Source organism: Centruroides sculpturatus, unplaced genomic scaffold (genome assembly GCF_000671375.1).
Source record: "Centruroides sculpturatus isolate CEXI.00-Female unplaced genomic scaffold, Cexi_2.0 scaffold193, whole genome shotgun sequence".
Classification (NCBI taxonomy): domain Eukaryota; kingdom Metazoa; phylum Arthropoda; class Arachnida; order Scorpiones; family Buthidae; genus Centruroides; species Centruroides sculpturatus.
This window is the reverse complement of record NW_019384402.1, coordinates 658630-684273: the sequence shown is the minus strand read 5'-3', so window position 1 is coordinate 684273 and position 25644 is coordinate 658630. Positions and strand designations below refer to the sequence as shown.

Here is a 25644-nt window from a genome sequence, read left to right as displayed (position 1 = left end):
TATATATTTATGTTTGTTTTTATAAAAGCGAAATAATTTGATTACCTATTATTTGTAATGACTCAAAAATCATCACTCACATATTTCATGCAACTAATTCATACTCGTAATTTTGAAATAAAAATAATATTAAATATAATTTAAATATAAAAAGTTACAGCACTATAAATGAATATAAACTAAAAATTAATAAATTTTATGAATTTCATAGTTTTAGTTTGTTTTGACAATTCAATTTAACAAACATGGAAACGAATGTAAAGTTAATTTTAATTTTAATTGTTTTAATAAGTTAAATGGAACAAGAAGACAGTAATAATGTTAACTTTTAAAATGATTATCATTAATTTCACGAATTGTAAAAGCTAAAAATATTTTGCTTAATTAATAAAATGTTACTACTGGCACTCAAGCTGATTTTATTAGTTTAGCACTTGTCATTTTTGTATACAAGTATATATTTAAATAATAGCGAGATTGCGGGCGAAGTTTTCATCTCTAAAACGTGAACGTCGAACGTCGAGCTCGACGTTCGACGTTCACGTTTTAGAGATGAAAACTTCGCCCGCAATCTCGCTATTATTTAAATATATACTTGTATACAAAAATGACAAGTGCTAAACTAATAAAATCAGCTTGAGTGCCAGTAGTAACATTTTATTAATTAAGCAAAATATTTTTAGCTTTTACAATTCGTGAAATTAATNAATTTAGTTGAGTACAATAAAAGTTTACAACATTAATTATAATGACTCCTAAAAAATTTGATATATGCTAAATAAACACATCTTTAGAAAGATCATTTTCCATAATAACAGCATGCTTATAATTTAGGAGCCACTTAAATATAGATTCAAGTTATATTCCTGTTCACGTAACATGCGTTACACACAGTTGTAAACGTAACACTTCACACAAGTTCTTGTCAACGGAGTATTCTCTCTGTGCAATATAAAAGTTTCAGCAGTCTTAGGATATTAAAAATAGATATTGTATATCTTACTGTATAACAATACAGGTCGGATGGCCGAGAGATCTAGGTGGCAGCCTACTGCTCTAGGAGACCCGGGATAAAATTCGGACAGGTTGAACAATTCCTAGGAATTTTTCGGAGGGGTCGTCCGATTATGTCAGGCTCAGTCCCTCAACACCCGGCTACCGAATTGTGAGCCTGGCCGAACCCATAATGGACTTGCGAAAAGAGTTAAGGAAAAAAAGTACAGTATAACAATACATTTTATTTATATTGAAACAATTATTTGTTCTGTATACGTACAAAATAAAGGCAGAAAAACGTGTTTTATGCAATATTACATATTCATTTTCGTTAATTAATTAAAACAATATTAGATTAAAATTATCTAAACTTTATTTCGTACAGTCTAGAATGCTTTTTTTTTCGTACGAATTTCTCCCTCGATATTTTTTTTAAATTCGCATTTTTCTCCTTTCACGATTTTATTTCCTCGATGGAGTTGCAATTAATTTTAACGTAGCTGATGCACGATTAGGACAGATATAAACGAACAAAAAGACGACATATTTAAATAATACAGAAAATAACCTGCATCTATCGTTTGACCAGAAAACGGTACTCTATTATCAAGCGATACTCTCTCGACCAACCATAAAAAGCAATTGTCGGCAAAAGCAAGAAAAAATGTGTCGTTACTTTTATATCTAAGATTTTAATGATTTTAAGGACTAGACGCTCATGTTAGCGAAACGTGAACCTGCGACCAGTTCCAGTGTACAGCGGTTTTATCTATTTGACCACTAGTGGGTCTCTGAGGCTATCAAAACAGTACATTAATGCCTTTATTACAGTGTTGGCCGTCAGCCATCACTAATATATATCTAAAACATTTAGGAAACAAAAGATTAACTATAATATAATTGCCGGCCGGATGGTCGAAGCAGTTAACATGCCAGCCTACCATTCTGGAAGACCTAGAAGGGTCGAAAAAATCCCATACATTTTTCGGGAATGGTCTGTTTCGGATAGGTTATAACCCGCTCCTTATCATCCGGCCGCTGTATCATGGCCTGGCCAAATCCACGATGGATACGAAAAAGATCATCTTAGTTTTCATAGTGAGAAAAAAAATTATAACATAATTTGTAATAAAACTAATTCATTTGTTTAATGTATTATTTATTTTAATTCGATAAAAAGTATTTTTAAAAAGGAAATTATAAAAATTACATCAAATTTTTAACGAAGAATTTTTTAAAATTTGACATCTGCATGGACAGCTGATTCAATAGAGCGAAAATTTATCCGATAGAGGACACTTTAGTTACGTCGAATGTTGTTCATTTTGTCGTCTGTTGTTATTAGATAGAGTTTTCAAAGATCGAATTTTATAGAAAATGGCTTTAAAAACAGTAGTTGGAATGAGTAAGTATCGATTATATACTTTACTACAAGAAAATATCTTCGTTTTGTTTTATAATGTTTTAAATAAGCCTTTATCTCAATCAAATGTTTTGACGCATTGCCAACTGGGCGTATTTAATCGATTAGAAATGAAAGGAAGTTGGACTGAAACAAAAACATTATCACTCATTTCACGTTATGATCGTGTTTATTTCGATTCAGTTTTATTTAAATGAGTTTTTTTAATTTAGAAATCGATCAAATATATTTTTTTTTGATTCAGAATTAGTTTTTCAATGTATTAACCGTATTTACTTATTCACTACGCTAAACAATGAAATTGAAATACCATTATTTTTATTAATAAGAAGAAACTAGGAAATAAATTTATTTTGTGATTATATAACATATTTTTTCTTTCTATTCATTTATAGCAAATTATAGGAAATTTAAACATTCTACTACTGTGATGCAATGTATATACATGAATCATGGATAAAACAGAGATATAAAAAAGTTTAGCTTTTTCTGTTTCTAAACAATCGAGTTTTTTGCACATGAATTTGATGATGGCGAAAGTTGAAACTGTATATTCTTATAAAAAAGAATTAAACGTTGTACGTTCCTTGTAGCGGAAAATCTTAAGCGGAGTAAAATAACAGCTTGTTTGTTAAGAAGTTAGTTTGTATGTTCTTGAACAGTGTATGGAGAATTATATGTATACCGGTTTTATTTGAATAATAGCCATTGTTACTATTTTAAACTGCATATTTTCTCTACAGTTGACAAACACTCATCACACTGGGATATAGTTAATCACATACTCTGAACCAGTTATAGCGTGTAGATAACAAAAACGAACACTATTCCAAATGCTGTTACGAAGAATTGTCGGGGGATTGTTAAAAAACCCGATGAAGAACTCTGAAGGAGTTTGAAAATGTTCGTTTTTATTTGTTTTCATTATCTACGTGCCGTTAATTGGTTCAGAGTATGCGATTCTCTACAGTTATTGTTTGAGAGCAGTTAAGTGGGGTAAACACTATAATTTTTATGGCTGACTGTGAGTGGTGGAGGATGGGTTTGTTGCCCAACAATGTAGAGGAGCAAACACTAGGCAGTATTTTCTTCCATCAATCAGTCATGCGATATAGCATTTTCAAACAAAAATGGTTGCTTCCATCCAGTGATGTGCTGTTATTTCTTTTTTTATTGGCATTCTGAAATAAGTCATCACACTTATTTCAGAATTATTTTCCCATTGTTTTTATCATCATGATTATGATGATGGATGTCAATAGTAGCTACTCGTAAAGGCTTAATTACACTGGGCAAGTTTACTAACTATTTCTTGGTGTGTAAAATAGTGGGTGGGTGATCATGTTGCAGCTAGTGCAGTGAGTGTTGATTACACATAGCTTGTAAATTTGCTCATCGCCAACTGGGTGTGCTTGTGGCAAGTTGACCGGAAAATCCCTCACTCTTGTATTTATTTTTCTGTGAGCTATTGTGTAGTAATAGTTGTGTAGTAGTAATAATAATAGTTGTTTTTTCTTTATTCCAACTCTTTTCAAAGTAAAAGGACTACAAGTATAGTTTCTGCACAAACTAGTACTGTTACTATTTCCCAACTACTGAAAACACTTGGCAATTTTACTAGCTAGATATATTGCACATGGTGAGTTTACTAGCCAATAGCAAGAGAAGTAGCCCAGCCTTCATCTTCATTTGCACTAGTAGAGCAAACTGCAAGTTTACCAGACAATGTTATTACACAGACCAAATTTAGTATCAGCAAGTAGCTACTAAACTCATATAGTGTAATTGAGACTTAAATTGGCACTAGTATCATGTGAGATGTTCTCTGATTGGTTGTTAGTGGTAATAATTTATCATGTTTTCCAAAATTTTGGAAAACTAATATTGGCCATCTTGTTAGGCAACACGTTTTATGATGCCAAAATTTTCCAGAAGACCACATTAGGCAGCAAAATTATGTAGTGTATGCCCCATTTTATTATTTCCTTTGTACATAACTATGTGATGTCTTGTGTTAATAAAGTATTTAAATATTTATTTATGAAAGTTTATTTTAAAAAAAACTTTAAATGGCAATTGGTATCTTTCTTTATAATGAGTGCCATTTTCCATGTGTGTGTAATATGAAAATTAAAAAAATACACCTGCCCTATATTGCAGATTTTATATGTTTTGTTTTCTATTAAAGTTTATTTATTAAATAAATATGGTGCCTACCTATTGTAGTTTACAATATTTGTTAATTTTACATTGTTTCTCTGTGATTTTAGTAATTCTCAAATACAGCTAGTAGATGCAGCTGCTGTTCAAAGATGGTTATTATTTCAAGCTTTAAAGATGAGATGCAATTACTATTTGAAGCTGGTTATTATTTGAATAAAACCAGCATTTATATTTTTAATATGGCTTATAATTAAATTTTTTAACTATATCATCAAGAATTTTTATTAAATTATTTTAATTGTAGATGATATTTCCAAATATATTTATTTTATGTATTAATAAAATCAAAATTATCTTTATAAATTATTTTCATATTATTGTTGAAGTGTCCTTTTAATAATCAAATCATATAGCCAAATTCTTATCAGGCTATACTATGGCTAATTAATTATTAAAATACTAAATAATTTGGACTAGAGACAAGTGGTTAAGCTGCCATCTCTTGTACATCTTTTCTTTCAGAATATTTTAAATTACAATACAGTAATACCCCAAACTTACGCGATAGGTGGGACCGAGCGATAACCGCGTAAGTCGGGGTAGCATAAGTCGAGGTATTACTGTATATTGTTTTTTATGATCAGATTTAGCATGAGAGGACAACTTAACTGACTCCAATATAAATTACTTAGATCAGATATAACACCAGATAATACATAAGATATAATTAAGAAGTATCTGATAAATAGTCATTTTTATTGGCATGTAGATTAATTACATTGATCAGTGATCAGATTTAGTATATTTACTGTTTAATCTTTAAAGTTCCAATAAGACAAAAGACAATTTCTATATGATGGATTTTGAAATTTTCTAGGACTAACTTGTTTTAAGTAGCTGCTGATTGAGTTAATTGATGTTACAATTAAAGATTTTGAAATTTTGAAAGCATTAGTTACCTAATAGAAGCATTCAATGATGATAAATTTTTAATTTAAAATTATTCTGAGGAAATTAAATTTCTAAATTTAAAATTTAATTGTACTTAAATTATAAGATAAATCTTTTTAATATATATTAAATTGCTAAAAACATCAATTATGATGACCACTGCATTAAATTTTATTTCTTAGATATGAAAATTTAGCATTTAACTTAATATTCCATTCATTTCTGAATCAGAATTCACATAGATAATAGTCATAATGTAAAGTTTTGATATAAAATGAAAAATATTTGGAAAAGGAGGATTTTATTACTTTCCCAGCTCTGTTATATATAACAGGAAAAGTATGGTGATCAGTCAAAAAATAACTTTCCCAAGATTTCTACATTTCTGGACTTGAAATGTTGAGACATGCAAAAAAAAATTTGGGGATTTTTTTGTGTGTGTCTATGGGGCACGATCTTGTTTACTCTCTTTGAGGCTTAATAATTCCTGTACTTTTTCTAAAAAATTTCAGAAATTTTGCAAGGAGGTTTGTTTGTTAGGGAGATTGATGCTATTAAATTTTGGTTATTAAAGGTCGTGTCATATCTCCAATAGGGTCAGATGTAATGACAATTTTACTTGTCATTAACATTTACAATTTTTATAAAACCTATTCCTACCACAAAATTAAGCTTTTTTTTCCATTTTATAATAGTTAAAAATATAAAAAGTTTTTAAAAACATCATAACAGAGGGTGCCACCAAATGTTGCCAGGAAAATTAAGCAACTCATTACTGGATTTTTTTTAATAGTGTTATTAACATTCTGGGACATTGTAGGCCATCTCTGTGAGCTAAAAGAACCAATAGCATATAGCATCCCTTCACAAGATACTTTGCTCCAACATTTTTATTTTTTGATTAAACCAGATTAGATATTTCTAAAAACGAGTGCCAGTATTTTTTGTTTTCTAAAGTTCTCTCAGTTGCTCAATGAAAGAAACTTGTACAGTCAACTCCCCTATAAAACTGTTGATAATTCCGTTTTATATGAATTCCGTGTTATACGAGTCACTTAAATTTTACAAATACGTGTGCCAGGCTGTGAAAGGCTCATGTATTTGTAAAATCTAAGTGACTCGTACAACACGGAATTCATATAAAACGGAATTATCAACAGTGTTATAGGGGAGTCGACTGTATAATTTTTGTTGAACATAATAAATACTGATTTGTTAAACATAAAACATGCTATACAAAACTGACCTTGCACTCAATATATAGTGCAAGTAAATGCTATTTGAGTATTACTCTGGTCTAATTTTTTCCAGAATAGTCTAAGTTAAAACATTAATTCTAATTATTAAAAATACCAAAAAATTGTGACTTAATTGTTTCTCTCTAACCAAATTGATTTATTTCTCATTTATTAGCCTTATTATGGCCCAATTGATAATCTAGCAGTTTATTTGACAATTCAAATATGTTAGGTTGTTTCTTTTGTGTAGGTGTGTTGTAATAATAATTTCATTTTTAAAGATATAAGTGATCTTGTACATTTCATGTGTATATAAAAATTATTTATGAACAATTATTTTATCATGTTTGTATTATAATTATTATTATTTTCATTTTCTCCTCCCAAAAATTAAGGAGCCAAAAATAAAACCTTGCACAAGGCAAGTGAAAAGGTAGTTACAACACTGGGTAGAGCTAAAATCTTATTCAAAATCAATTTTATTAAGAATGGTATAAAGTATACAATTGTCTATTTCTATTCAGTATTATTGTATGCAATCTACCATACATATTAAATTTCCATACTATGTCAGCTAATGATTTATATAGAAATGTTTGTTGGTTTTATTTTTTAATTTTTTGTGTTTTTTTATGAAGAAATAATAATGAACAGCATCGAGGAAAAGGTTTTAAGAAGAACAAAGAAATTTAAAAAGAAATAATTACAAAAATTAGAAATTAATTTTAAAAAGTTTTAATTTTAAGAGCTCTTTGGGAACAGATCAACCAATGGGAGTTAACTTTTAGAGCTTATTTTGGTGAATGAGTTTCTGTATTATGCATAGTCTGCATATAATAAGAATGCCTTCTATTCTTTTGAAATNTTATTTACAAATAATATATGTAAACGAAACTATATACAGTATATACAGTACTATTCTATTTTACAGTAAAGGAAACATAAGCAGGAACATGAATAATAATTAAATCTAATAATAGTATGAAAAAATAATTATAAAATCGCTTGTTAACAGGGCATTTTTCACTGTTCAATTATTGTAGGGTGTTCCTTTTTGAGGATTCTGGTACACCATTTGCAGTTTTGCTTCATATGTTCTATGATAAATTAGGCAATGAAATATTTCTGTTGTCCCCTAAACACATACAATATTTATTTTACTTAATGCTTAATCCAGCCGTGCTTGTTACAAAAGTTAGCTAAAATTATAATTTATAGTAGTGTCATAATGATTTATTCTAAGATGAATTAAATAGGAATTTATAATTCACTATATACAATATAATAAATAATCCTATAGTCCACCCAACGAAAGAGTAGACACTAGTCAGTCTGAGCTGGAAGGGTCTGTATCTGATAAAAGGAATGGAAGGAAACTTGTGGAAGTTGACACGTGGATCACAGAAATAAAAATCTACCAACGAGTTGCTTAACTTTTCCGGAAACATTTAAAACTGCACGTGCACTATCTTTTATGATATTTTACTGAAACCTTTTTATATTTTTAATTATTTTCAAATGGCAAAAAGCTTAATTTTAGGATAGGGATGAATTTTATACGAAATTGTAAATGCTAATAACAAATTAAAATCGTCATTATGTCCGATCCTAATAGATGAGGGTCGAGATATGAGACTCGGCCCTCTTCTATTTCCCCACTCGTTCGACCTTTAACAACCAAAATTTAATTGCATCAATACACAAACCTCCCAGCAAAATTTCAGAAATTTTCGACAAAAAGCACAGGATTTATTAATTAATTTTTATTATTATGTTAAATAGAGTATAAAATTAACATTTATTATAAGATTCGTTAAAAGAATATTAATTAGTAAATTAAAAAAGTAAATTAATTTTAAAATTAATTATTTTGCTTCGTGGAAAATATAATAAAACTATTTTAATTTCGATAAAATTATTTTTTTTAAACAAAAATAAATTTTAATTGAATCAAATTAAAGATAATGAATTATAAAACATCAAAAAACTTTCATTTTTAATTCAGTTTATAATTTAACAAACTCAATTAATAAATTGTTGAAAGGTCGAATATTTTAAAACATTTTTAAATTAAATAATTAAAATATTTCATTTATAATTTTAAAGAAAATTGAATGAAAAAGTTTTTTTTTTTTTTAATTTTAATATTTTAATTATATAAATATTTCTTCGTTAAAGAAGTCATATTTTTAGTCATTCCACTTAAAATAGATTGTGTAAAAGGAAACACGTAGTTATCTTTATAATGTTTGTTCAAAAATAATTAAATTAATCCAAAAATTCATCCGTTGTCTGTTTACTGCTTAAAACAAGTTTTTATACTGTACAAATAAGATCCAATTATTTGATAGAATCAAATATTATTAATAAAGTACGCCCTTTCAATGTGTATCGATTAAATTTTTATTATTTACTTTCTTATCAATTTAGTTATCTATTTTTTATAGTTCAACAAAGTGGAAGGGGCTCACTAGTGTCTGGCCGAGTGGATAAACCCTGAACATTCATAGTAATTAGTCGTGGATTCGCCCCTAACTAACCGACTTGTTATGTGGAGTTTTCCGGATTTTCTTCACAAAATAGAGATCATTTTCCCATAGAAAGCTCTCCCTGGAGGTACATTCCACTTGATAGATCAACCAACCAAGTGTTATCACGTAAATAGGAACCATCCTCCAAAGAAAGTCCTTCTAAGAAGCATTCTTCTTGGCGGCAAATCGCTCAAGTATTGCACTGCCTTATCCCATGATATCTAGAATCCTTTTTAATGAAAATGAACTTCATATATATGTTTTCGTTTTGTTGACTACACTGGAGAACAGAGATTATTATAGATATTTAGAAACTTCCAGAAAAGTAACTTGCAGTAAATTACTGAATTTCCATGGAATAAGACAACGCAACACGTGTGCAATGTACCAAGGATAGCTCCCGAGAGGACTTTCTATGGAAAACTGCCTCTTATTCGTTAGGCAAGTAAAGAAAATCAGTAAAACCACGCTGCCAGCTCGATGGCAAACGAACGTCTCGCCCCCAGAATAACTCCTGCAATTAGTGTCTTTAACTTGCATTGAGGTGTTTTTTTTTAAACTCTTTCCGCCCTGCGGACACTAAGAGGGTCTCTTTTAGTAAGCCCATTATGAGTTTAGCCAGGCCCACATTGGGACGGGGCCCGACATAACCGGACGGACTACCCCCTGAAAAATTTCTAGGAATTTTTCGACCGGTCCGAATTCGATTCCGGGTTTCTCAAAGCGGTAGGCTGCCATCTTGACCACTCGGCCATACTACCACACTTGCATTGAATTCAGTTACAAGACCCATCTTATTGGTACAACCAAAGTGTCTGGTGTTGTAAGTATTAAAGATGTTATACTGTATATATATTTATGTTTGTTTTTATAAAAGCGAAATAATTTGATTACCTATTATTTGTAATGACTCAAAAATCATCACTCACATATTTCATGCAACTAATTCATACTCGTAATTTTGAAATAAAAATAATATTAAATATAATTTAAATATAAAAAGTTACAGCACTATAAATGAATATAAACTAAAAATTAATAAATTTTATGAATTTCATAGTTTTAGTTTGTTTTGACAATTCAATTTAACAAACATGGAAACGAATGTAAAGTTAATTTTAATTTTAATTGTTTTAATAAGTTAAATGGAACAAGAAGACAGTAATAATGTTAACTTTTAAAATGATTATCATTAATTTCACGAATTGTAAAAGCTAAAAATATTTTGCTTAATTAATAAAATGTTACTACTGGCACTCAAGCTGATTTTATTAGTTTAGCACTTGTCATTTTTGTATACAAGTATATATTTAAATAATAGCGAGATTGCGGGCGAAGTTTTCATCTCTAAAACGTGAACGTCGAACGTCGAGCTCGACGTTCGACGTTCACGTTTTAGAGATGAAAACTTCGCCCGCAATCTCGCTATTATTTAAATATATACTTGTATACAAAAATGACAAGTGCTAAACTAATAAAATCAGCTTGAGTGCCAGTAGTAACATTTTATTAATTAAGCAAAATATTTTTAGCTTTTACAATTCGTGAAATTAATGATAATCATTTTAAAAGTTAACATTATTACTGTCTTCTTGTTCCATTTAACTTATTAAAACAATTAAAATTAAAATTAACTTTACATTCGTTTCCATGTTTGTTAAATTGAATTGTCAAAACAAACTAAAACTATGAAATTCATAAAATTTATTAATTTTTAGTTTATATTCATTTATAGTGCTGTAACTTTTTATATTTAAATTATATTTAATATTATTTTTATTTCAAAATTACGAGTATGAATTAGTTGCATGAAATATGTGAGTGATGATTTTTGAGTCATTACAAATAATAGGTAATCAAATTATTTCGCTTTTATAAAAACAAACATAAATATATATACAGTATAACATCTTTAATACTTACAACACCAGACACTTTGGTTGTACCAATAAGATGGGTCTTGTAACTGAATTCAATGCAAGTGTGGTAGTATGGCCGAGTGGTCAAGATGGCAGCCTACCGCTTTGAGAAACCCGGAATCGAATTCGGACCGGTCGAAAAATTCCTAGAAATTTTTCAGGGGGTAGTCCGTCCGGTTATGTCGGGCCCCGTCCCAATGTGGGCCTGGCTAAACTCATAATGGGCTTACTAAAAGAGACCCTCTTAGTGTCCGCAGGGCGGAAAGAGTTTAAAAAAAAACACCTCAATGCAAGTTAAAGACACTAATTGCAGGAGTTATTCTGGGGGCGAGACGTTCGTTTGCCATCGAGCTGGCAGCGTGGTTTTACTGATTTTCTTTACTTGCCTAACGAATAAGAGGCAGTTTTCCATAGAAAGTCCTCTCGGGAGCTATCCTTGGTACATTGCACACGTGTTGCGTTGTCTTATTCCATGGAAATTCAGTAATTTACTGCAAGTTACTTTTCTGGAAGTTTCTAAATATCTATAATAATCTCTGTTCTCCAGTGTAGTCAACAAAACGAAAACATATATATGAAGTTCATTTTCATTAAAAAGGATTCTAGATATCATGGGATAAGGCAGTGCAATACTTGAGTGATTTGCCGCCAAGAAGAATGCTTCTTAGAAGGACTTTCTTTGGAGGATGGTTCCTATTTACGTGATAACACTTGGTTGGTTGATCTATCAAGTGGAATGTACCTCCAGGGAGAGCTTTCTATGGGAAAATGATCTCTATTTTGTGAAGAAAATCCGGAAAACTCCACATAACAAGTCGGTTAGTTAGGGGCGAATCCACGACTAATTACTATGAATGTTCAGGGTTTATCCACTCGGCCAGACACTAGTGAGCCCCTTCCACTTTGTTGAACTATAAAAAATAGATAACTAAATTGATAAGAAAGTAAATAATAAAAATTTAATCGATACACATTGAAAGGGCGTACTTTATTAATAATATTTGATTCTATCAAATAATTGGATCTTATTTGTACAGTATAAAAACTTGTTTTAAGCAGTAAACAGACAACGGATGAATTTTTGGATTAATTTAATTATTTTTGAACAAACATTATAAAGATAACTACGTGTTTCCTTTTACACAATCTATTTTAAGTGGAATGACTAAAAATATGACTTCTTTAACGAAGAAATATTTATATAATTAAAATATTAAAATTAAAAAAAAAAAAAACTTTTTCATTCAATTTTCTTTAAAATTATAAATGAAATATTTTAATTATTTAATTTAAAAATGTTTTAAAATATTTGACCTTTCAACAATTTATTAATTGAGTTTGTTAAATTATAAACTGAATTAAAAATGAAAGTTTTTTGATGTTTTATAATTCATTATCTTTAATTTGATTCAATTAAAATTTATTTTTGTTTAAAAAAAATAATTTTATCGAAATTAAAATAGTTTTATTATATTTTCCACGAAGCAAAATAATTAATTTTAAAATTAATTTACTTTTTTAATTTACTAATTAATATTCTTTTAACGAATCTTATAATAAATGTTAATTTTATACTCTATTTAACATAATAATAAAAATTAATTAATAAATCCTGTGCTTTTTGTCGAAAATTTCTGAAATTTTGCTGGGAGGTTTGTGTATTGATGCAATTAAATTTTGGTTGTTAAAGGTCGAACGAGTGGGGAAATAGAAGAGGGTCGAGTCTCATATCTCGACCCTCATCTATTAGGATCGGACATAATGACGATTTTAATTTGTTATTAGCATTTACAATTTCGTATAAAATTCATCCCTATCCTAAAATTAAGCTTTTTGCCATTTGAAAATAATTAAAAATATAAAAAGGTTTCAGTAAAATATCATAAAAGATAGTGCACGTGCAGTTTTAAATGTTTCCGGAAAAGTTAAGCAACTCGTTGGTAGATTTTTATTTCTGTGATCCACGTGTCAACTTCCACAAGTTTCCTTCCATTCCTTTTATCAGATACAGACCCTTCCAGCTCAGACTGACTAGTGTCTACTCTTTCGTTGGGTGGACTATAGGATTATTTATTATATTGTATATAGTGAATTATAAATTCCTATTTAATTCATCTTAGAATAAATCATTATGACACTACTATAAATTATAATTTTAGCTAACTTTTGTAACAAGCACGGCTGGATTAAGCATTAAGTAAAATAAATATTGTATGTGTTTAGGGGACAACAGAAATATTTCATTGCCTAATTTATCATAGAACATATGAAGCAAAACTGCAAATGGTGTACCAGAATCCTCAAAAAGGAACACCCTACAATAATTGAACAGTGAAAAATGCCCTGTTAACAAGCGATTTTATAATTATTTTTTCATACTATTATTAGATTTAATTATTATTCATGTTCCTGCTTATGTTTCCTTTACTGTAAAATAGAATAGTACTGTATANCCGTTTTATATGAATTCCATGTTGTACGAGTCACTTAGATTTTACAAATACGTGTGCCAGGCTGTGAAAGGCTCATGTATTTGTAAAATCTAAGTGACTCGTACAACACGGAATTCATATAAAACGGAATTATCAACAGTGTTATAGGGGAGTCGACTGTATAATTTTTGTTGAACATAATAAATACTGATTTGTTAAACATAAAACATGCTATACAAAACTGACCTTGCACTCAATATATAGTGCAAGTAAATGCTATTTGAGTATTACTCTGGTCTAATTTTTTCCAGAATAGTCTAAGTTAAAACATTAATTCTAATTATTAAAAATACCAAAAAATTGTGACTTAATTGTTTCTCTCTAACCAAATTGATTTATTTCTCATTTATTAGCCTTATTATGGCCCAATTGATAATCTAGCAGTTTATTTGACAATTCAAATATGTTAGGTTGTTTCTTTTGTGTAGGTGTGTTGTAATAATAATTTCATTTTTAAAGATATAAGTGATCTTGTACATTTCATGTGTATATAAAAATTATTTATGAACAATTATTTTATCATGTTTGTATTATAATTATTATTATTTTCATTTTCTCCTCCCAAAAATTAAGGAGCCAAAAATAAAACCTTGCACAAGGCAAGTGAAAAGGTAGTTACAACACTGGGTAGAGCTAAAATCTTATTCAAAATCAATTTTATTAAGAATGGTATAAAGTATACAATTGTCTATTTCTATTCAGTATTATTGTATGCAATCTACCATACATATTAAATTTCCATACTATGTCAGCTAATGATTTATATAGAAATGTTTGTTGGTTTTATTTTTTAATTTTTTGTGTTTTTTTATGAAGAAATAATAATGAACAGCATCGAGGAAAAGGTTTTAAGAAGAACAAAGAAATTTAAAAAGAAATAATTACAAAAATTAGAAATTAATTTTAAAAAGTTTTAATTTTAAGAGCTCTTTGGGAACAGATCAACCAATGGGAGTTAACTTTTAGAGCTTATTTTGGTGAATGAGTTTCTGTATTATGCATAGTCTGCATATAATAAGAATGCCTTCTATTCTTTTGAAATTGTCATATAGTTTCTATAGAAAGTAAGATCAATAAGTTATTTAAAGTTGATATCAATTTTATTTTTACAACAAATTTATTCCTTTATGGAAAAGTTAAATTAATTATAAATAAAAAATAAATAAATATAATACTGTATTAGTGTATTTATTTGAATATAAGACAATCTTGCATACAGGACAAGATGTGACTTTAAAGATCAAAATAAAGAAAATTTGATTTATTAGTACAATTCTAATTTTATTTTGTTTTTAATAACACACAAAATATCAAATGCACATAAATGTACACATTGTCCTGCAAAAATTACTGGCATTTTAAACTTCAAGGAAAAATCTTGTAAAGTCGACAACATAATTTGTTCATGTAAAGCTGGACAATTGGGAACCTTTTTTGCCAATTCTTAACAGTCAAATCCACTCTCCGTCGATTACACTTACAAGTTTCTTTGAATTTCCAAATAACCATCTGTTTCAGCGTGGGAATGGATTAACACTTATATCAGACTCCTTGTGATTTGGAATTCAATTCAAAAGCTTTGCTTTTCCTATTGCTATTCAACTTTACTCCTGGCAATACACAAGAATGATTCAAATGACCCACATAAGGTACTTTTGTTTTTAAACACCAGAAAGTGAGAATCCGGTAAAATATGTGAATACAGTAGAGCGTCGATTATCCAAATGCCAATCAACCAAAACCTCGATTAACCGAAAGCGTTTCAGTCAGATTGTGTCATGCTGAATTGAACGTTTTTGATACTAGATTAACTTCTAAAGTATAATTTTGTTTTTATATTTTTCAACATATTTATTTTGTTTGTACAAAATAAAGAAATAATTTTTAACGATACAATAGCACAATTATTATTATTATAAAAATTTTTGTTAGACTTAACATCAATGAAAATTCAACGCAAAGCGACATGCAATGGAGAAAAATTTAAACATGGGATATATTAATATACACCCATCAGTTGCTGAGTGGACTCTGTCTCTGCTTATCTGTGGAGACCAGACCCTAAACATTGGGAGTTTGGGCATGGGTTCGCGCCTCACTCAGACGGGCTGGCCACGTGGAGTTTTTCCAGGTTTTCTCCGCATCTGTAAAGCCTAAATAGGGGCCAGCTCCCCCTAAAAGTCCTCCTGGAAAGGCACTATTCCCGCACGTTTCACGGTTCCTAACATATACACATTCATAGGGCAATAAAGCCAAGTAGCTAGACACCCAACATGCTTTCCACTGAACCGAACCGTAAACTTTATATTAATATACTATTATTGGGATATACTAATACACTATATTAATATATTTTTTCGTATATAATCGGTTATCCAAAAAATCGATTTTTTAAACAACCCCAGTCCCCAATTGATTTGGATAATCAACGCTCTACTGTACATAGTTTACAAAAACGCAAAGAATCCTTCGCTTGTGCGTTTAGGACGACCTAGGTTTTTGAAGTAGTGAAAAATGGATAAAAACCTCATCTTATGTTAAAATATAAAAAGAAATATCATATTTTAGAATAATATATGAGCAAAGTTGTACATATTCAAAAATATGAAATATGATATTTCATAAATTCATGTTGCTTCATCTTTCATAAATGAAGAAACATACTAAAAATCTATAATAAGTGGGTAGTATAAATTATATATTTATTGCATATCACTGTTGTATATAAAGATACTTCAATATTTGTATATTTTTTCAATATATTTCTTAATACAGTTTCTATGAACCATTTCATATCAACAAGTTTTAATTAACTTGTTGATATGAAATGGTTCATAGAAACTGTACATTTAATAGTTAAAGAATATAGCAGCAGAAGTCCTCTGAAATGGAAGAAAAATCTGCATTGTAAAACATGGCTAGATTATGTTCATTTAACTTAAAAAGCTAATAGTCTTTATTACTTTCATTTTTTCTAAGTATTTAATTAATAATGTTCTGGAACGAAAATAATTCATATACAGCAATAAAATACAATAAAAAAAATTGGAAAAATCAATCAAAATGCCATCGATGAAAAAATGGATTTAATAACACTGCAATTGTTAATCATAATGAGCAATTATTTATTGTGACATTGTCACAATGCCAGGATGCAATTTTTAATCATATTTTTAATTTATTTAATTTAAAATATATGCTCTCCATCTCAAATTAGTAGTGGGCTGCCCCTGTACATCATACTTTTCCTTTAACAATAGAGTAGTGCCAGTGATCTATCTAACACCTTTCAGGGGAAAATTTTTGAATTGAAATAACATGACTTCCAGTTTACATTGGAAGTTTGTATATAGTTAATCCAGAGACCAGATATGGAAACCTTAGGGGCAGGAAACCTCTAAAGTTTCATATCTGGTCTCAGATTTCATCTATCTAACTCTGTTCTCAAGATTAATGAAATACAGATGGATGGATGAATGGATGACAATGTGAATTTATAGATCTATAATTTTTTCAAATTGCAACCCAATAAACACAGAAATTAAAATAGAATTATTGTATTTTTGTGCATCTGCTATATTTGAAATCTGTTTTTTACTTTTTAAGACAATCCATAACTTTTACAAAACTGTCAATATAGTGCTTAAAGAAACATTTATATATTTTTAGTTTCTTTGACTAGTATATGTATTGAGAATAATTGTATTTCTGCTACTTCATTTAAGGGTGATGATTGCTGTTTTATATATGGGATAAGAATCTGAATATTAACAAAGGTTTCATGGTCAAACATGATTTCTTTTATGATTGAAACTGTTATTTAGATGATGAAATTAACTGATGAATTTTTAATGATTTGTATATGTAGAAAGGCAACTTTGCAATAATGATGTCATCTTAAAATTCAAATAATTTAAAGTAAAAAAAACCTTTATTATCCAATAATAGTGATGGGCAATAATTAATCAATCAGGCTTTAAGTGGAATGCATAAGGAGATTGCCTTAGCCACTAAAACTTAGTTATGGTTTAGAAAGACTGTGTACAAATTATTCTAGAATTACAAGACCTGTAGATCAGCACAAAATTCCAATAGTGACAGTGTACAGTATTTTCCCCAGGGATCAATATTTTGGGTTAGATTTAGAATGTATGGGTGCCACATTAAAGTCACTCCAAGCAAGGATTAAGGTGCATGAATAGTTCATATTAAGAAAAGATAGCTGATGATGGCCTTAGCTACACATGCTTAGGAGCCATAGGTGTCAGACTGTTAAAATGTATTTGAATGAATTTAATTGAATTATTAATTGTTACATACTTTTTGTTTAATATTTTAAAATATTATGAAATGTTAAATTTAGTCAAAAAACATTTTTGATAACAGACATTTTTATGTTTTATTTAGAACTAGTAGCTTGGGATGCCCCCTAGTGGGCGTTTTTTACAAATTTCCATGAGGTATGGTTCCTTTGACTTTTTTGTTCCTATCAATATGCTCTACAGCTCTGTTAAAATCCGAATGGTAAGATTTACCGTCCAAATGAAGAGGTGGAGACCCCCAAAACCGTAGACCCCTGTACTAACAATAAAGTCAAAGGAACCATATCCCTACTCGCGACCCTTCGAGAGATATAAGCCCCTGAAATAATAAATTCCTATTACAAATATACTGAATTATTTATATTGTTATATTGACCAAATAATAATTTATTGGCCAAATAATAATAAAAATTCATATGGTTAATTTAAATAAGAATTAAAATTGTGAATTTGAATGTTTGAAATATGACACACAATAGGGGTGCCTCTAGTGTCCGTTATCAAATGGTTACAGGACAGACAGATGGATACCCGTTGAATGGGTTATATATATAGATATTTATCTTAATGTTCTATATTTTGGACTGTGTATTATTTTTTATGCATTCTTTTAATGATTATTTTATTTTATATACAGTTACTTGAAAATGGCCAAAAATATTCATAATTAAAATGTATTTGCTGGGGATTTATGGTTTTGTTATTAAACATCATATCCAGTTGGAGTTGTATTAAAGATTGCTTTGTTGATTGATATTTAGTATATAAACTTACAGAAATAATGAGCATTTAAATGTTGCTTGCTATTAATTAATTAAAAAAGAACTAAGACAACTTAATTTTTGTCAGATTGATTGAATGAAATTTTGTTTTTAAGACGCAAATGTTTCAATTGGAAAGCAAAACTGTAATTTTATATAAATTTCCTACTTTTCAAATGTAATGCACTATTTACAAATTTATATAGTTGTGAATAAATAGCTCTGAATTCTCTAAAATACATTTTATCATTAATTATAGTTAGACTATGGATGTATAAATGTGAGAATAAATGATATAATAATTACATAAGTTGTAAAAAACAATGTATGTATAGTACATATACAATGTATGTAGTATGCTAAACTCTAAAAACTTAATAATAATAAAAATTTTTCTGGAAATAGATCCTATTTGATTCAACCAAACACTTTAATTTTCTTCTATATTCAAAAAAGTTAGATCAGAATCAAAGAAAATTAACTTCAGTTTATCTATTACTAAGTTCTGAAGCTTAATTAACAGTTACTTTAGGATTGGAATTTAAGTTATTAGGACAGAATTTATTGTGTGGAAAAGCAAGATTTTTTTAGATTCACAAATCAATCCAAAGTTCTGTAAATTTGCTTACTTGTCATATATTGCTTGTATTTATTTGCCTTTTTATTATGCAAGTGATTGCTGTTTGAAATAATAGAGAAAAAGAAATGTTAAATTTTGTTGTAAGTTGGATAAAAATATAAATGAAACATATTAATTAAATAAGTTTTTAGTAACTAATTGTAATTTCTCATTGTGTTTTTGAGTTGTGTTAATTTAAAAAATCAGTTTTGTTTAGGGCTTTTTATAATATCAAGAAACTTAGTTATGAGGAATTTAAATTAAAATATATTGCAAAACTGGATGAAATAATAATAAAAGCAAATACTAATACCTGTAATCCAGTTAAAAAGGAACAATTTATTAGAGCAACAAATGTTTTTAACTGTCTGTAACAGCCATTGTCAGGTTATAGAATCATACATAGAACAAAAAGACTAAAATTTAAATAAATGAAACTCTAAATTTGTACTGGTGGTCATATGTGTAGAAGAATGGCAAAAGAAAAATTAAAATAAATTACAAAACAAAAAAAGTGCATGTAAATAAGTATAAAAATTTAAATAAGGTTATAAAAGTTCATAGCCTTCCATGCATGTGATACTGAAGACATTAATATCACATTATTGGAAATAGTATAGATTAAGAGAAGTCCAACAGTTTATTTTCTTTGCTGAAGAATGATAGAGACACGTGAATGATCTAAAAAAAATTATCAAAAATAGGAATGATGTAAATGCCAGATAGTCACTATCTGGTGTTCTCATCATTTCTATTTTTATTAGCAGGATAAATTAGTACTATGAGTACATTAGAGCTACGTGCAGACCGTTGAATATTAGACTCAAGGAAGCATTACCCTACTGTTTGCAAGGGTTTGTGTGTAATAGTCCTTGCAGCCTTTGCCTATGACAGTGTTTCTCAACAGGGGTGATATTGCCTCGTGGGTGTTTTTTCATGTTGATCTGTTCCCCTTAAAAAGACCGCCCAGAAGGCATCCTCCTAGGCAGATCACCCAAGTGTTGCGTTACCGTAAATTAACAAACAAACATTGTGAACCTTAAAGATTAAAAATATATTATCTTTAATAATTCACTAATTTGAAATACAACTACTATGTTCCAATTAAAATTTGCTTTTTTAAAATAAGAATGTTTATACTAATTAATATAGTAAGTTGGAAAGTCATTCAGTTAATAAAAATTTTTGAAACATGACATTACATTACATTAAATGACATATAATTATATAAAGATTAATTGGATGTAAGTAATATATTTAAATAATTACATTATAGTTACAATATATACACACATACATATAATTATTTATACTTACATTGAATTTTATTAAAACAATAAAACCTGTGTAAACTGGAATTGCACCATATATGTGAAATTCTAATTTTCTGTTTTATTCAGGTTAATTACATTCTTTCTATCCAAAAATCTCTTCTATTCTCTTCATGTTAGATAAATTTCTGGTGTATAGTAAAATTTAGCATAGAAAATCACTTCATTCTGGAGAATATTTTGATGAGTTTCTGTTTTATATAGATTCTGTTTTGGAAAGGTTTTATTCAAGCCAAACAGCCATTGGATCAGATTAGGCTACTTTCCTTGATTATATTTTAATTAATTACTAAATAATTTGTCACTAGAGGGAGGTGTTAGGTAATTAATTAAAATATAATTGCAGAAAAGAAGCCTGAAGTAATCTGGTAGTTGTTTGGCTTTACAAATTTATTGGGTTTTGTGATGTTTATGGACAGGTTTTATCATAATAAATAAGGATTAACAACCTTAAGTACTGTACTTGTGCCATCATATGCATGTGATTAAGAATATTTTTATTAGGCACAAAACATTTCCTTGAATATTTGGACAGTTTCAAATGGTGTATTAAGATAGGAGTTGGTTGATAGTTATTGCATATGTTAGGCAGTAAACTTATAAACACTTTTAAACAGTACAGTACATGCATGTATAAATAAAAACAAAACCTAACCTAAACCTATATTGATTTTAGTTCCAGTAAGAAAGTATTTTATTTATTACACATGTATAAACAGTTAAACCTGTTAATTGTATATAAATTATTTATATGATGATCCTGTTGAACAAAATACTTACTTATAGAGAAAAAATCTCTGGTGTATGAAAAATACTGTACATTTACACCTTATTATTTCATACATAGCAGTATATTTGCTTTTTAACAAAAACATCCATAAAATATATTTACTCATGCTATAATTTAGCTTAAAATATGCTTTGAATGCCATTTTATTTATTGTCACAGATTCTTTATGTACTAAGCTATATGATAAATTTTATTGGAACAATTGTTAATTTGAAAAATTCACTTTTTTCCATTTAAAAACATGTTGTGATAGAATTATTATAACATAATTTTTTCCTTTTTCTGTTAAGCTCTTACTCTATACCTATACTTTTATATTATCATGGGATAGGCAAATTATTAAGTTTGCCAATATTAATTTTTTTAAAACTAAATTTTGTCGAGATAAGTAATTTTTCTCACGATCCTCTATGTAAATTCTAACAACTTAAAATAAATATACATTTTTCTCAGACATTTAAATTTATTACCACTGAATTACTGGCAAATTTTAAAAAATAATCTATTGTTTTATTGTAAGTTTATAAACTATAATAGCTATTTAATAAACTTTGATTTGTAAAATATTTCAGATATAATTAATTCTTTCAAAAATAGCAGAATATGTAAATCTGTAATTCGTACAGATTTGAAAGGAGATTTTATATTTTGACAGTTTATTATAAACTGTCAAAATATAAAATAAATTGTTACTATAATTTTAATTCATAAAAATAGTTTTATATTTTAAAATTTTATTACCATTGTTTTATAATTAACAAATGATTCTGATGTTGATAAGTTAAAATAATTTCAAATTAAATTATCTTTTCAGAAATTATGAATGATGTTATTCGTACTGTTAAAAAAAAGGGTGAATGGAAAGTTTTAGTAGTAGATCAACTTGGAATGAGGATGATTTCTGCATGTTGTAAAATGCATGAAATAGCTTCTGAAGGAATTACAAGTGAGTTTGTAAATATATATTGTATATAAATTTATAAATAAATGGAGTAGGTTCATTAAATATTTTAGTGTTATAAAATATTTTTGTGTGATTAATTTCATATATCCTTCAAACTATTCTTAATTTGATTAATTTTAATTGTTAATTTTAATAATTTAAAAAGTTGGAAAAAAATTATGATTGAATTTAAATGCAAAATTATTATATGATAATTGTAAATGTGATCCTATTATGTGTGAATACATTACTAATTGCACTGTTCACATCACAAGACAAAGTTTTAGACATATAATTTTCAAGTACTGTATGTCAACAACTACTTGAGCATCTAAAATAATGCATACAGTAGTGAACAAGCTATTCCATTGTGCTTTGTAGGTAGGTTAAATGGTTAGTGGTGTATGTATTTTGTGAAAGTAGGATGGTGACATCATCAAAGTAATTCAGAGTTGTCAATAGTGTGGGCAGAAATAATAATTAATGTGTGATTTTGTTTTGGGATGGATAAGCTATCTCAACAAATATAAATATTCAGTTAAGTAAGTAAGTGATGGAAAAGGCTATTGAGTACAGTAAAAAGAATTTGTAATGAAATTATCACGCTGAATGACACTTGACAGTTGAATTTATTTAACATTTCTGTGTATACATATTACACAAACCAGTTATAATGAACAGATTTTTCTGTGGTGTTCATAACGTATTTTAGCATATTAAACCAGCATGCCAGTCTGTCTGGGGAGACTATGAAATTGGATATTTCTGTATGATAAAAACTGGCATGCTGGCTTATATTGGGGAATGCTGGCATGCTGATTTAAATGAGGCTCTACATCCCTCTATACAGGGCACATTAAAAAAATGAATAAGTTATGCTATGTAAAAATGAATGAGTTTTTATTTTAAAACTGTGAAACTGTCAGCATTACATCAAATACCACAATTATATGTTTAAGTTCTTCATTTTGTCTTTTTTCTAACCATGTAAAATACTCTTGGAATTCTGAAAGTTGTTTCTTTTTTTGTGTGTGTATTTTATTGTTATTTGATTAAAAAATGCAAAAATAAACATATTAATTTTAAGAAACTCACTGTAAATTATCTCAGCTTGCACCCATTAACATAGGCTTTGTGTGAAATTTGAGAGGAAGGTGTAATTTTTAAGGACAGGGTAGGTGGTCAGTGTGGGCTACACTGACTAACTTCTACTACTACTACTAATGTCAATAAGTCGTTAATTGTTTTATTGTCTTGTAAATGAAAACACTTCCTGATTTTAAGTCAGTCAAATTACAATGTTGTTATTTTTATTGTACTTGAAACAACTAGTTTTGTTAGATTGATTAATTTTATATTTTGGTCACACTTTAACCGAGTAACCCTTGGGTTTCCAGCATGCTCTCTCCCTCTTTTATATGAAGCATGCCAGTCATTCTGCAAAAATATAATATTTGTTACCTCAAATGCACAGTGGAATGGTCTGTATTTGCTTTAAAGTCATATGATGATTAAGTTGCCAGAGCTCAAGTTATTGTGCAGCTACAGTAATTCATCTATAAATATTTACATATTGCTGATGACAAGATATATAGTGGTAGCTTAAAGATAGACAGAAGTATCAATGTTGCTTATTTGGATAAAATTTCAGTGTATACTTCAGCTGTTAGTTTATTATTATAAAATTATTATAATACTATTTTTTCAGTTGTGGAAGATATCCACAAGAGAAGAGAACCATTACCTAATATGGAAGCAGTATACCTTATATCACCTATAGATGCGGTAAGAATTTTATTATTATTTATATATACGATGTGATATATAAACACACCACATTATTAAAAATGTTCATGATCATAAAATTGCAAATCATTACATTATAGTTTTAATTCACTTATAGTTCATTGTAATATGTTTTGTAGATGGTAAAATATACTAAAACTAGAAATTCTCCCATCAAGCACAATGGAATATTTTTTATGAGAAAGTAGAGATCGAAGAATTGAGAATAGCTTCAAGTCAAGCTTGATGTTGTGATGCTGTTTGTGTGTGCGTGCGCACACACACACACACTTGATGGCCTTTTAAATTAGTAATATTTTCAGTACAGTACTGTTCAAAAATATATTTTGGAAATAATTATTAGCATATTATTATGTTTTCATTGCCTATTTTTAAAACAGTTATTATGGACTGTAATTTATATAGTAATAAAAATTCTTAATTTTATATTTTAAAACATGTTCATATTAATTTGGCCATACAATATTTGAAAGTTATTTATATCTGAGATAGAATGAATATGAAATAATTCAAAAATTTAATTTATATTTATTTTTTAGTGTGATTTGTAATTTAAAAACTCTGCTTTCTGAATAACACTTATATTTACTTATAAGTATTTTTTTGACCTGATAGTGTCATTTAAAAATACAAGTTTGCAAAATTAATTTGGAAACTGCAGAAATGTTCTAAAATATTATATTAAGAAGAAGGTTAAAAAATATATATGGTATGGTATTGATATTAAAAACAGTCAGATATAATATGAAAGTTTTCTTATTATTAAAAAGCATTTTTAATTATGCTTAACATATTTTCAATGATGTGTACTACAAATGGTGCCCTTGTCTTTCATATCAGCTACTGTGCTTCATTAATGGCTCACTACCACAGTAAAATTCATTGTTATTTAGCTCGGCTACATTTTTATAGTAGAAGTTTATTTTTGGTGTATAGACAGACAGAAGAAACACATTTACCATTCTCTGCTATACTTGGAACATAAGCAACTTTTTTTTAATGATACAAATTTTGATGAAGTGAAGTGTACTCAATATATTTTTTATGTTGATTTTAAAAAATTATTATTTTTTATAGTTTATTATTGTATTTATAATAACTTGGCATTCAATTTTTATTTTAAAAAATTATTTGAAAATAAAACAGAATATAAATTATATTATAATCAATAACAAAGTCTGATTTTCCCTGTCATAATTTTTGATCAAAAGGTGGTGGCCTAGTCAGGTAACTTTATTAAAATATTAGCCTAAATATAGCCAGAAAAATTCAGTGTATAAATATTTTTTAAAATTTTACTATAAATAATGAAAATATATCTCTTTTTTAGTGTGAGCCACAGATGGTACATGATGAGTG

General features: G+C 28.2%; 1 protein-coding gene across 1 annotated transcript in view; it reads left to right on the top strand.

The window, feature by feature from the left end:
• The first annotated feature begins 2276 nt into the window (after positions 1-2276).
• Positions 2277-25644, top strand: part of LOC111618681 (protein ROP-like) — a 60691-nt gene continuing 37323 nt past the window's right edge. The window contains exons 1-3 of the mRNA XM_023360245.1: positions 2277-2401; positions 22351-22482; positions 24188-24264. Coding sequence (XP_023216013.1) covers positions 2374-2401; positions 22351-22482; positions 24188-24264 — 237 coding nt within the window. The 5' untranslated portion in view covers positions 2277-2373. The remainder of the gene's footprint in view (positions 2402-22350; positions 22483-24187; positions 24265-25644) is intronic.